The sequence below is a fragment of the Micropterus dolomieu genome, linkage group LG05 (genome assembly GCF_021292245.1).
Source record: "Micropterus dolomieu isolate WLL.071019.BEF.003 ecotype Adirondacks linkage group LG05, ASM2129224v1, whole genome shotgun sequence".
NCBI lineage: Eukaryota > Metazoa > Chordata > Actinopteri > Centrarchiformes > Centrarchidae > Micropterus > Micropterus dolomieu.
Window position 1 is genome coordinate 25,286,887 of NC_060154.1, and position 14,418 is coordinate 25,301,304.

Genomic DNA, 14,418 nt, shown 5'->3' on the forward strand with positions numbered 1-14,418 from the left:
TTAGAGGAAACATCACTACTCAACCTACTAGGTTGCGAGACCGCACCCAGCTAGCTCATACAAAACACCTTCTACCTCTTGCCATCTTTCTCTTAAATGACTGTTGTTGTTTGTCTGAAAGCCTCATTGTTTCTAAAACTACTCTGTCTATATATTGGGCTGACAATTGTCCTATGACCGAAATGTTCACTTTTTTGTCATTTTAGCATAAGTAATAAATTGACTGTTTTTGCATCTAAAGAGCCTCTTCTACTTTTTTGTCATTATGCAGGCATGTTTTCTAATGATACGGGAATACTTCAGGACCAAAGTTATGGACTGACCGACAGACGATTCACTGATCATGACGGTCCTACATTGCCATCCTTGGAGACATGCTACTAGCGTGGCTGTTAAAAAACTGCATATTTTCTCTCCTTACACTGCTCCTTACAAAATATTAATCTGTTTATTCCAACTGACAATGGCAGTGCCATATAAAATCTTCACTCAGTAATATTTAATTTCATGTTCTGTGATATTTTCACTGTTTAAAGTAAAACAGTGTACATGAGCCTGCATACATATACACATTTTGTCTGTGTATACACAGGTATTTCTTCAGGGAGTTACTATTCTTTATAACAAATTCTTTGCTTTGAGACATATGTGAGTAGCAGTAGTATTTACAAGTTGCATAGCACTTTAATTATTTTAATTGATAGTGAGTGACATGGGGAAAGCTTCTGCCCCCTCAAGACTACAGCACTGCCCTCTCTCTGCTGTTGATTGAAATATTGCTCTATTCAACCACTTCACTCAGTTAAGTGGTATGTTGCTGCATGGACATGCTTGATAGCATTCAATTTACTAACTGAATGAACAAGAATAACTCACAATGGCACTGCCCACACAGGTACACACACACACACACACACACACACACACACTGTATTGCGGTGTTATGTCACAGAGCTCAGAGTGAGATCAATAGGTACTTAAGCTTTCTGTAATGCTGTATCCAACTGTGAGTCTCAGTGGCTACAAGTAAGATATAGAACCGACTTTAGGATGAAATGATTTTCCCTGTGAAATATGGACAGAGTGCATGACCCACTCTGACAGCTCTGTTATTGAGACAAAATGCTGCTACTAGTGATGTGGTGCCCCAAGGGGGGGAAATGTCCTCTCAGGGCTCAAACAGCTCACCAGCATGTAATCTTACTCCCGTGACTCTGCAATAGTGGGCACCATTTTACCTTGCTTTTACTTAACCCCTCCTTTTCGCTTTATATCTTCCTTGTAAGCTCTGGTGGTGCCCAGCCACTCTTACAACACAAGAGAATGGATGGTGCTGCTGTTGTTTTTCTGGGCTACTGTTGAAGTGGATCCTGGATTTGATCCAGCTCATTAAAACCCAGTTAATGTTTGTGCTGATGGCTCCGCAGAGACAGCCGGAGAGACAAGCCAGTGTTATTCCTGCCTCTGATGAAGCGTCAGCTCAGACACTTTATGGCTTACAGATGGGGGGAAATTCTCCAACAGTACAACACCCTACTATGTAGGGATGTCTTTAATTCACACACAAACACTACCAATTTAATAATGTCAGTGTGAAAAGCCTTTCATGGCGTTTAGCATAATATGTGAATGAGTGTGTAAACGGGTGTGTATCTGTGTGTGTGGTTGTGGTGTTGTTGACAGGGAGGAGACATCTGGAACTTAGAATTAGATTTGTTTTTGAGAAAAACAACATTCTGACTATTTCTGTTTTAAATTTAAATGTTGTGTCAGTTACCCACTCTCTCAGCTCTCTAATGGTGTTTTTTTCCATTTGTATTCAATCACCTGTCAAGGATGCTCACACCACAGAGAAAAACCATCCTATGTGTTATTACAGGTATCATCGCAAAGACAGTGTGCAAGCAACAGAAATATTTTTTTTCTTTATGAGATTAAATATGACATTGCTGGTACATTCTCAGAAAGGTAATGCATAAATTCTGACTGAAAGCACCAGGAAATATATTCTGCCACAACATTTGTTGTTGTGGCTTATTGAACAGGCTGTGTGGTATCTTAGAGGGGTGCCGTTTGAGTGTTTAGGTCAGATAAGCAGTCTTTGTGTGAGGCAGTCCCAAAGAAGAAGATAGAGGTCAGCGTGCGGGGATCCTCATGCTGGAGGAGATGCTCACATTAGTCGAGTTGAGAATGTGACCTTTTCATTAGATGTTAACATGAATACTGTGATACGTGATGCTGTTTATTGCCACCGTGACTGCTTCAGCATTTCAACATCGGTTCATTACAGAATTTGAGCATCCTTTGTCAGACCCCCATGTTATGATTTCATCAACATGTCCACTGATATTTTGACCCCTGTGTGCAGGTGTAAAGGGGCCTCTCACTATGGGCTCTCAGCAGACAGGAAGCGACGCTCGCAGGAGGGCGAATGCACCGACAGCACGTCAGAACTCACCATCGCCACGCTGCCCAATGACGGGCCCACCTCCGCCGCCGTGGCCCTCCTGTCGGATGAGTCTGGTCTGGTCAACCCTGCCTTCGACCCCAGCATGGAGGACAACAGTCAGTCAGGCAGCACGACCAGCCTGGCCCCACGCAGCAGCAGCAAGAAGAGTGAGTGTGAGTGGCCGAATGGGTGTTAATGTGTTGTCATGTTCAGTCCTGCATGACGTTACCCTGAAGTTACCTGGCGAGCGAGAGAGAGCTACAATTTGCCACAATGACAGATTGAAAATCAATAGGATACATAGTTTTCTAGTCACAGTTACATAGTCTCCCAGTCAAAACCAGATGCCAGTGATCTCTATTCAAACAAACTACAGCTGCAGACTGCAACGTATAACTAAGGTGCTCGTTCAACCTCAAATACAGTCTTTGTTCTCCCTAATGGTCTCTGATAGAAATCCTATTAGCCAATTAGCTCTACTGTTTTTTTTTTTTTTCACCAATCCATAAAATCTCTCTTTGTGGAAAACAGTTGAGAAACAGAGTAAGTCTCTTAGAGGGCAGGTACATTATGCAGTCAAGGAGAAATGGAAGGAGGTAGGTTAAATATAGCTGATGCATGTGTGTGTTAATACCTGATGACGTGAACACCCCTCTCCCTCCATTTCCCCCACCTGTGAAACCAGGAAGCAGTCACGAGTGTTCCTCTCTGCCACTTCATCCCTCTCCCTACCCCTTAACGTGAGTGTACAGGCAGTGGGGACACTAAATGACGCTGCACCAGCACTTTGGGCCCGGCCAGCTGAGCGCCCACCACCACCAGTGCCACTACTGCTGAACAAGCTGTCAGCTCCAGAAGCGGCTGGCGCTTTTAAAGAATAATGTGGCTGTCAGAAGCCCTCGCATCTCCCCAAGCCCGCAGAGGGAGGGAGGGGCGCTGCAGAGGCTCGCAGCCCGGTGCTCGGAGCAGCCTTGATGGGGCTGCTGCCTCTCCACTGCAGCTTCCTGTAGCCTAGTCTTATTTTAAGAAAAGCAAAGTACCAGACAACAGGGAGGGTCTCTTTTGGATGTGGTCACTAGATTCCACGGAGTGTTACATCACTTCTGTAGTTACGCAACCATGTAACTATACTCAGCACAGATTGGGTTTATTAATTAAAGAGCCACTGGTTGAAAGCAGCTCCTCGACAATAAAGATACATTATTTGAGCTTGTTGAAAGTAGCTCAACAAATAAACCTTGGAAGAAAACCATGGGCTGGAGGCAAAAAAACACATTCCTTTCAGTGAGACCACTCTGGGGGAAAAAACAGAGTTGTTCTCACCAAAATGCAGTGTGTGTATTCTTAAGGTCTAACAAATGCATTTCCATCCTCGTAAAATATTTGCAACATTTGAATATTTTAAATCCTGCATTGTTACATTCATGTCTACTTGGGATGACTGATCCAATACAATATGTACGATTTGTACCTCCTGGATCAGACAGGTATTTCATTTTCTCACCAGTACTTATGGCAACACAGATCTCAAACAGTCACTGAGCCATGAGAAGGAATTTGATTGGCTGTGAGGAGGCAGATTCAGACATGTCCGGGCATGTTGAGAGTGAGGTTATCATAAAGTGCCTCTCTTTCTCCCCTGCCTTCTTTGCAGTCAGAAATTTCGACCGTACTTCAGTGAGGAGCCGTTCCTTCAGGAGGCTGAACCGGGCATTCAGCGTCCTGCGGAGGACCAAGAGTGGCAACGCAGTGAGCAACGAGACGTCTGAGGAGAGAGACAATGCCAGGAATTCCAATGTGCCACAGGAAGGTATGCATCAGGGCCTGCATGTCATATCTTGTCTTTGTTCCTTTGATGTGGATATTTGTGTGCTTGTATTGTGCTTTTTGTGTCTTAGTTGTACGGTGTCACTGCTGCATTTGCAACATGATCTCCTGAAGAGGGTTCCAGAGTGAGGGCTCAGTGTGTGTGCATGTTTCCATATGTGTGTATTTGTGATCTTCCCTCAGCTGTACGAGGAGGGTGACACGGCTGGGAGCCCACAGTGTAACAGAAGCATATGTTTCTTTAATAATTCAGCTGCAGATTGCATAAGTCCACTGGTGCATCACTAGGGGGATCAGGGGGGAGAGCAGTAGCCTGAGGCACTTTGGACAGGGATTGGATATGGGAGGTCACTGGAGATGAGGCTGATGACGTCCTCCCTCCCCTCTCCACCTCCAGTTCTTCTCCTCCTATACCTCACTCTCCTCCTCTTCATCATCTCTGTCTCCGTGTATCCCCTCCTCCTCTCCTTCTCCCTCGACCACAGTCAGGGTCAACAGGTTTGCACCAGCTTGATGGAGTAGTCCCCGGGGAGAGCAGTGTTCTTGACATGGCAGATCCATAAGATGTTATGTAGTAATGAAAATGTGCTCCAGAGATATCAATTGTAATATTCACAGCCCAACCCTCGTGATAGTAAATTGGAGGAAATACAGTCAACCATAAGAGAGGATGATGTTGAAGTAGAACTGCTGCGTGATGGGAGGAGGAGAATGAATGTGGTATTGCGTAAGAATGAAGGATGATGAATAACCAGGGACTAGATTATTCTCTGAGGCCATCACTGAGGAGGCTGACTGAGAGAATAGATTAAATATTCATTGCCTGCCACTGGAGAGACAAAGATAGACAGAGAGGATGGAAGAGTGAAGTAGAGATAGATCCAAGATAGACCCACATAGAACAAGTGGAGGGAAGAGTGGATACAGAAAAAGACAATGGAGATAAGGAAACAAATACGGGCATAGTAATGTCCCCATGGACGGTGGAGTGGATGGAGAAAAAAAAAGAGCAATGATGGGATGAACATAGATAGGTTGAAAGGGTGTTTGATGGAAAGAAGGAAGTTACATAATAGCTGCGGGTCTCTGCATTAATGTGGTCTCCACCCTGGAAGCAATCTGCTGCGATAACGACAAAATATTGACTTCTCGTGGAGAAAGTGCAGTGTGAGTAGAACAAACGACTGAGGCTATGGAGGCAGAGACACAGAGGGAGACAACCCACTGAGGGATAAGGAGAGAGAGACATTTTTCATAACCAAAGAAAAAGAAATAAGATGAGGAATACATCTCCTCTGTCAGTTATCGGCCAGAGGCTGTTTGCCAAGGTAGTCACAAAAGATCCCCACCCACCTCAGCATGGTCCAGTCCAGGATGTTTCAGTCTGCTGTTAAGTGTAATCCACCACTGGGCATGACTGCAGGCAAGCTTGCACAATAAATTAACTAACACTAACAGACATGTAGAAATTTCTATTTAAGGTTTGCAATGAGGCTAGAATGCATAGATATCATATTATTATTATGAATTTATTGTTATGGCAGAATCTTGTATAAGGGCTGATTTGATCAAGTGAAAAAATGTAAAAAAAAATCTTATATTTTTGTGACCCATTGAGGGCAGATTTCTTTTGCTTTTTTCAAGAGGAACTAGAAGATTTACGCCCTTTTCAAACGAACATTTTCACTGTGCAATGGTTGAAATATGTGCCCAAGTAATAACCTTGTGGAAATTTGAAATTGAGGGTTTTCCCAAGCATACTTGCTACAGATGTATGTGACTAATGATACAAACATCGAGCAGGATGATCAGCCAAGTATATTTTCCCTCTTGGCTTGTACAAGTTTGTTTTAGTAACCTGAGGGAGTAGATACAGCTGGTTCCACTCCTGGACCTCTCCACCACAGTCTACCACTTTTTTTCCCTCAATGTGTCTCTCTATCTCCCACTTTCTCCGCTATTTGATTTGGCTGTTTGTCAAATTTGGTTCTTCTTGTCATTGTACAGTAAAATTCAGAACTAAACTCAGCCTTTTCCTTCTCCATCCCTTCCTCCTTAGTGCTGGCTCTTCCTCAGCTGCATCACCTGATCCCTGATGGTGAACTTACCAGTATTAAGATCACACGGGTAGATCCCTCAGACCCGCTGGCCATCAGCATTGTCGGCGGCAATGAGACCCCCTTGGTTCGCATCCTCATCCAGGATATCTACAGAGAAGGTGTCATTGCTCGGGATGGACGCTTGCTGCCTGGGGACATGATCCTTAAGGTATCAGTAATAATTTGTTTCACAAATCAGCAAGAAGCAGTCAAAGGGGTAAGTCCCATTTTAAACTGCATCTCTGTTGCACTCTCAGGTAAATGGCATTGACATCAGCAACGTACCCCACTGCTACGCCGTGGCAACCCTCAAACAGCCCTGCCAACTCCTACGGCTAACTGTGCTGAGAGAACAGCGCCATCACTACCGCTCACATTCGCACAGCCACCCACACGGCCACGGCCATGATGTCGCCGGGGGCCGCGTATCTCATGGCCTACCCCACGATCCCTTTAGGGATGATAGCATCCATGTGGTCCTGAATAAAACCACTCCACAGGAGCAACTGGGAATTAAGCTAGTGAGGAGGCCGGAAGAGCACGGAGTCTATATCTTTCACCTGCTGGAGGGCGGCCTGGCGGCACGGGACGGTCAGTTGTGCGTTGGTGACCGCGTGCTGGCCATCAATGGGCATGATCTACGTTATGGAGCTCCAGAACATGCTGCTCTGCTTATCCAGGTCAGTCAGCAGGTCTTCCTTTGAACGTATCAATTTAACTAAGATAGCAGGTCTTAGCATGTTATAGAGTTCATAGTTACGACAGTCAAATGAGTCCACATGTTGTTACAGACCATAAACAACTGTGTTCTGTTTTTACTCTGTGTCCCTGAGGCATTAAAGATAATTGTGGTGATTCAGACTAATTGTGTTGTGATGTGCTGTTGTGTCTGCACTCACTGCAGTTAATAGTATTTAATTGTGGTGATTCCCTGATGGACCGGGCCATGCCTCTGGTTCCTGGTTGATGCTAGTCAATGGTGGTGAGTTTGTGGTTAATTGTTGTTAATTGCAGTGTGTTTGCAGCCGATTGCGCAGGGTCTCTGAGCCCGGAGTTCCTGTCTGAGCAGTCTGACTGGCTCCTCTGGGTCTCTCTGGGGCCAACATGGCCTCTCAGAGCAGGCACTTTCTGCCAGAGATTAAGAACTGGCAGGGAAGAAATTAAATTAGTCCAATTAAGGCAATAATGGGCTGGACTGTCTAATTTAAGAGTCAGCTCTGTGCTACAGGGACCAGAGGAACTCTTTGAGGAATGAGGAGAGGGAGGCAGCCAGCCGGCTGTGTATCTATTGGACCACTTGCATGTTAATGTGTGAATGAGTATAGCTGGGCTGGTCAGTTCAGTAGTAGGAGTCACAGAGAGAGGAGACTACTTGGTGGCAGAGAATTTCAACTACGACTGACCATGGTTTTCCTGCGAATTTCTCCTTAAAGGGCTGATTCACCCAAATAAAAAAAATATATATATAAAACTACATCCAGCAGTTGGTTAGCTTAGAATAAAGACTGGAAGCAGGGAGAAACAGCTAGCCTGGCTCCATCTGAAAGTAACAAAATCCACCTACCTTCCATCCATCCGTTATCTTCCGCTAATCAGGGGTTGGGTCACAGCAGTGTAAGCAGGGTATTCTAGACTTCCTTCTCCCCTCATCTCCACCTCAACACTTTCCAGGTCCTCCTGGGGATTTCAAAGCATTCTCAGGCCAGATGAGATATATAATCCCTCCAGCAGGTTCTGGGTTTCCACCCAGTTGGACAAGCCCAGAGAACCTTTAAAGGAAGGCGCCCAGGAGGCATCAGATTCCCGAACCACCTCATCTGGCTCCTTTTGACGCAAAGGAGCAGTTGCTCTACTCCAAGTTGCCTCTGGATGTCCTACCAAAATCCACTCACCAGCCATTTTAAACACACAAATTAACTTGTTATGTCTCATTTGTTTAATCTGTCCAAAGCACACTTCAGTTTGACATGTGTCTTAATGTTGCTTTAAAATTGTCTTGTCTTAGTCTAATTTGCAACTCATGTCTAAACTTTCTGTTGTCTCTTTATGTTCTCCAGGCAAGCGAGGACGGTGTCCACTTCATAGTGTCTCGTCAGATCTGCCTGCCTGCCCCAGACATATTACAAGAAGCTCCATGGGGCATGGACGGTCCCCCACCATATTCCCCTGTGGATATAGAGCAAACACTACTGGTGTGCAGCACATACAGACTCATACACAACAGTCCCACTACACAGAGAGGAGCTTTGTTCCTCTGTCTCCCTTTAACAAGATAGATATTCCCTTTCAGGTGCAAATGATGCATAGAGGTATTATTCTCCCATCAAAGCTGAGCATGTCATTCAACCAGTACAGCGGGAGGTATTCTCCTCTCACAGAACTGTTGCATCAATGTCAGCCATCTTTTTGTCCACCACACAGAAAACAGCCGCTCACCCTACAGGATTTAGAACATCTTCCACCATCCTTCCCTGAAAGATTTTTCCAGTTCCTTACTGAGCCCAGTGATATCTCTTTTTCTAATAATGCTCCATTTGACAGCTCCACTTTATTCTTTTGCAGAGCACATTTTCTTAAGAATCACTGTTTCAAGCAGAAAGTGTATTTCAAATTTGGAAATACTTGGACCTTCTTTCATAAATTCTGTGCTAAATAAGAAATAGTTCGACATTTTAGGGAAACACACTGATTCACTTTCTTGCCAAAAGTTAGCTTAGAAAATTGATACCTCTCTCGTGTCTGTGCAGAAAATATGATCCTGCAGCTGGTTAGCTTAGCTCAGCATAAAAACTACAAACAGGAGGAAATAGCTAACTTGGCTATGTCCAAAGATATTGAAATCCTACCAGCACCTCCAAACCTCAATAAATAATACCTTAATTAAAGGTCACTGTGCAGGGCCAAGAAATAGTCTAGCACATAACTCCTAAATAAAAAAAATTTGTTGTTGGTTTTTTGTACAGTATAACAAACAAGATAATTAGTGACCTTTAGAGGTGCTACCAGTTACCTTCAGATAGAGCCTGGTAAGCTGTTTCCCCTTACTTCCCTTTTTTTAATGCTAAGCTAACAGGCGGCTGGCTGTAGCTGCAATGGTATCAATCTTCTCATCTAACTCTCAACATGTCTAACTATTTAAATATAGCTGTTACTAAGTTGGTTATGACTGATTAGTTACTCTTTTATAGGAGAAAGGAGAAGTCTCTACTGAAAGTCCCAATTTTTGAAAAAAGTTTCAAAAACCTTGCTGTCATGTCTGTATTCGCTGTGCTCTTCATGAAGGTGGATCATGTATGTATATTTACACACATGGTACCCCATGCAGTAGTGTACAGTAACAGTACACAACTTACTAAACCTACGGTGTATTGTGTAGGTAGGTAGCAAGTACAGAGTTCACACAGCTACAGTCAGTGCCGTGTCCTGGGCTCAGTCATGTGACCACAAGTGATCTCCTCCTGTGAGCGCAGCAGAAATGTGTGAATGCGGCACATTAGCAAAGCAGCGCATGCTACATCCCATCAACCTCAATGTGTCCATGTGTTATTAATTACTACTCTACTCTCCCTCGCGCTCTCCCATCTGACACACAAACATTCGCCATAAATAAAATCTCACTCACTTTATCCCACACACAGCCTCGTTCACCAAACCAAATCGCACATCATGACGTCTATGAATAAATCAGTTATCCATATATCCAACATAGACACAAAATGAAGAGGCACTTGAGCTGCCTGATGTCCTATCCTAATAACCACCATATATTATGCATTACCGGTTATGCTAATGAGGTAACTCATTAATTGGCAACTCTGTCTATGTCACTGGACTCTTGTTCCCATAGCATGTGTGGTATTCACATGAATTCTCCTACCATTAAGGGGCTATCGCAAGTCCCAGAGAAAACAGTACTTATTCTTATGCAAATGTGATGCTCCAAAATCTAATTAGATTATGTAGTCTATAGAAGGTGCCCTTGGTGTAACAATTATGTGAATATCACATTTGGTCTTGAGTTATTGTGTTTATTAAAATGTGGATACCCAAAGAAAGACACCCAAGATGCCACTGTGATAACGTCAATAATGAATGACCTGCATGTTTCTATAGCTACAACCATGGCAGTAGAGCATAAAATAGTACAAAAACTATCTCTGCTGCTTTTCCTTATTAATTTCCCCTCCACTGCAACAACTCTCTCCCTGTCTTCTATCCCCTGTGAAGGACTCTTGTCAGAAGCCTGCATGCTATGAGAAGACAGTTACTCTGACTAAGGAGCCCTATGACTCCCTGGGTATGACAGTGGCAGGTGGCATGTCCAGCCGAGGGTGGGACCTCCCCATTTATGTCACAAACGTGGACTCTGATGGAGTGGTCGGACAGGAGGGCTCCATCCGCAAAGGTAAAATGAACTACTGATGAATCCCTTGATGTCTCTTTCCACTTCCCTGCACATTCAATATTATAATTATCACAAGATTATGCATATTTTTTTTATTACAAGGAGTGTCATGTTTGGTGCTTTTGTGCAAATAATTACTCATTTAATGGATGGAAGTATTTGTATTGTGAGGTTGTCATCTTGTGCAAAGCACTCGAGCTCACATTATGACAGGAAGAATGTCATGGATTTGGCTTTGATGATGAATACTTTGTATATAACAGGCGGGGTGATTGATGAACACTTAAGACTCATGTTTCATTATGAAGTTCATTCATCCAGCAGAAAAACTCAGTGGTGCTGCTGTGGTTCAGTGCTCGGCAAATTGGTTCTAACACACTTAAACAAAAACACAAACAAACATTAGCATAGCAGTACTAAGGACTCATTGTGTTCCAGTGGAGAGAATTTGTAGAGTCCTTGATTATTTTGTTATATGAAATCAGTCAGCTCTGAAATAGAGTAAAACATGGTGCAGCACACAAATATCTAGACGTAATAGCAGCAGTCTTTATATACTATAATGCAGTTGAAGGGAGGGGAGTGAGATTCGAGCCCCAACTGCTGATTCCAACATATACATCTTAAAACATAACCACATTAAGCATGTCAAATCCTCCATCTCGGCTCTCCGTTTATAAGAATGAGAGAAATGCTGCGATGGAGCATAACAGTAGCATCATGAAAACACAAGTAAATTGAGTCTGTTTGTCATGTTCAAGGTGCATATTACTGTATTCATATGGGACCCAACAGCAGCTGCCTCTCTTTGTGTGGTTATGAAACATGTTTGTGTATTGTAATAGACTATTCATTTGCATTTGCATATCCTCGCAGGGCAAACGTGTCCTTTGAGTTGCTTACTAGCAAGCTGGACCGTCTGTTTTTCTTTGCACCACTTTCATCACTAGGAGGCTTTTTAAAGCACAGGTGGTGCTTGGTTTCCATACCTTTGTCTTGTAGCAGGAAGGTTGTTGAATATTAAATAGGCAGATGATGAGTCCCTGTCCTGTGAGGTCTTTTGAAAAGCATTTATCATGGTAGCAACCGTGAGGCAGAAAATAAGGTGTGCTGTCCACTTCCTCCCTTGCAGGTGACATCTTGCTAAACGTGAACGGGGTGGACTTGACGGGGGTGACGCGAGGCGAAGCCGTGGCCAACTTGAAGAACACCTCCTCTCCCGTTGTGCTCAAGGTCTTGGAGATGCGTCCTCCGGAAGAAAGCCTGCAAGAGTGCACACTGCCGCCCTGTCTCACACCCTCACCCACAGAAAGCACCAAGAGCCCCGTTCCCAATGATGATTACTCCCCACTGTGGGTGTCATGGCTGCAGCTACCCAGGTGAGCACCAGTTGATGTCTGTTTCCACTCCATATACATTTTTCTACTTTCTCCATACTTTTTTTTTCTGAGCCCAGTTTCAATTTTACACCCCCCACTGGTCCTTTTGACCTCTGCCAGCTGCTGCAAACTGAAATTTAGACAGAGCCAGCTGGGGAGCGAATGCTCATTATACTTTCAAACTAACTTTTGAGTTTAACTATTCACCACTATTATATTAGTACAACTTTTGAGAATGAAAAGCTTTCTCTCAGATTCTAAGATATGAATTTATCTTACTACAATACGTTGTCGGGAAGACAGCAGTGCACTGACAGCAGTAAACAACTGCTGCTGCTGCTTAAAGTAAAGTAAAAATGTTTTTGTCCTCAAACAATGAATTGATTAGGAGTCAAAACCAATTACTGAGTCACTAAGGGAATGTAGACTAGTGGTGCAACTTAAAGGATTTGAATATAATTTTGACCCAGCCAGTCCAACTATCTCGTTGTTTCACATCTCCTAGGAGAAAAAGTCACACCTTCATTCAAAGAGCAGCCAGGCCTGTGTCTTCTGAGCAGGGCTGGTTTCAGCAATCTAGCTACTGAACACATATTGAGTCTGGATATATAGTACATATACACTTCTAAGATGCAGTCGAGAGATTAGTGTTTTTAATCTCTCTCTTGGCTCATGCAGGCATCTCTACTGCTGCAAAGACATTGTCCTGCGGCGGAGCACTTCGGGCAGCCTGGGCTTCAGTATCGTGGGAGGTCAGGAGGAGGTCAACTGCAATCAGTCCTTTTTTATCCGCTCCATCGTGGAGGGGACGCCAGCCTACAATGATGGTAGGATAAGGTATGTGTATCACTTATTATGGCCCATGAATAAAATATTTTAGACCAGCTCCTTGAACACAACCTGGATATGTAAAAAGCCAGTGCTATTTTTCCATTTTTTTTTAGTTTATCTACATCAAATCATGTCTTTGATGTCTTACTTATGTTAATTTACATAATCCTAGGTTAAGTATGCTTTTTCAATCGCCGTCTCACTCTGTGTAGGTGTGGGGATATCTTGCTTGAGGTGAATGGGAAGAGTACATGGGGGATGACCCACACAGCGCTGGTGCGCCTTCTGAAGGAGCTTCGGGGCAGAATCACCCTGACCATCGTCTCTTGGCCAGGCAGCCTGCTGTAGCGGTGCTTCAAGCCATCCAGCGCTCCTTTACTGGCACTGACGAAGGAATGTGGAAGGCAGAGCTTTAGACTGGCTGACCACCCTAAGTTTGCTGTGTGGGAGAAGCTTAGAATAGTGCTGTGGCTTTATGGATATCTCACTTCTGATGGACAGCTGAGACTTTGCCAGGAGTTGGGAGAGGGACAAACTTGAGACTGGACTGTCACCAAAAGCAAACTTGAAATTCCAAAAACACTGAACAGGGAGGATTAAGGACTTAGCCACTTCTAACTCGGATGTTGGGCGTTATCTGTTTCGAGGTCATACTCTGGCACAGCACCCAGTGAGTGGGGTGGGTGGAGTGAGAGGAGACACAACACTTTGCCAATTCCAGTAGTTATATATTAGGGTATGCGTTAAGTTGGACTCACATTTCTTTACTGTAAATGTTGGGTGTCTAAAAAAGTTCTGATCCAAGCACTTCTTATACATTTCTTTTGTTTGTTTGTGGTATGGCCTTTAAATATAGGCTCCATTCTGTTTGTACTGACAGTGGTTGTCATCTTCATCCGTTGACCTGAGGACACGTTGCCAAGTAGTAGTCTGTGTTAAGGTTTTTTAAAATTTTATTTCAGAAGCTATGGTTAAATGATCAAGCCACTGGCAATAAAAATATATTTAAGAAAAATAAAGGATCAGTGTGTTCATAACATGTTAAAAAAGAATATTTAATTAGGTAACATTGTGGAGGCCTTACTAATTTTCTTACTTTTAAGAAAAAAAACTGACTTGGTATCTGTGTATCAGTGGATGGTGTTGGGTCCATCTACTGTGGTTCTGTCTGTCACGCTTCAGCCTGTGTAATATATCTGATGGTACATTTGGTTAAATGATCAATAAAGTCATTTGAAAAGAAGAGCTGTGTGAGAAAACCTAACTTAATACTTAAAATTCTTACTAAAAGCTGATGCAACAAACATTTTGTTTACAGTATATACATAAAAGTATCTTTGGTTTCGCTAGTAAAATCAAACTCACATTTTCTCATGCAACATACAGGAAGATGCCACAGGGCAGCTCTTCTCATTAAATAGAGGAGAC

At 43.5% G+C, this 14,418-nt stretch overlaps 2 protein-coding genes across 7 annotated transcripts in view; both read left to right on the forward strand.

Annotated features, from left to right (window-relative positions):
- The window catches only part of lnx1 (ligand of numb-protein X 1), a 36,779-nt gene extending 22,546 nt beyond the window's left edge, over positions 1–14,233 (forward strand). For 2 of the 6 annotated variants that reach the window (XM_046050228.1, XM_046050230.1), the window contains 9 exons: positions 2,369–2,622; positions 4,104–4,259; positions 6,336–6,544; positions 6,633–7,055; positions 8,433–8,567; positions 10,603–10,780; positions 11,913–12,159; positions 12,838–12,996; positions 13,203–14,233. In XM_046050228.1, coding sequence (XP_045906184.1) covers positions 2,369–2,622; positions 4,104–4,259; positions 6,336–6,544; positions 6,633–7,055; positions 8,433–8,567; positions 10,603–10,780; positions 11,913–12,159; positions 12,838–12,996; positions 13,203–13,338 — 1,897 coding nt within the window. In that variant the 3' untranslated portion in view covers positions 13,339–14,233. Of the gene's footprint in view, positions 1–1,850; positions 1,880–2,139; positions 2,184–2,368; positions 2,623–4,103; positions 4,260–6,335; positions 6,545–6,632; positions 7,056–8,432; positions 8,568–10,602; positions 10,781–11,912; positions 12,160–12,837; positions 12,997–13,202 lie in introns of those variants that run through there. The other 4 variants (XM_046050229.1, XM_046050231.1, XM_046050232.1 and 1 more) reach the window with 3 other exon arrangements.
- Positions 1–14,418, forward strand: part of LOC123971410 (cytoplasmic FMR1-interacting protein 1 homolog) — a 1,205,200-nt gene that overhangs the window by 73,844 nt on the left and 1,116,938 nt on the right. The window lies entirely within an intron of this gene.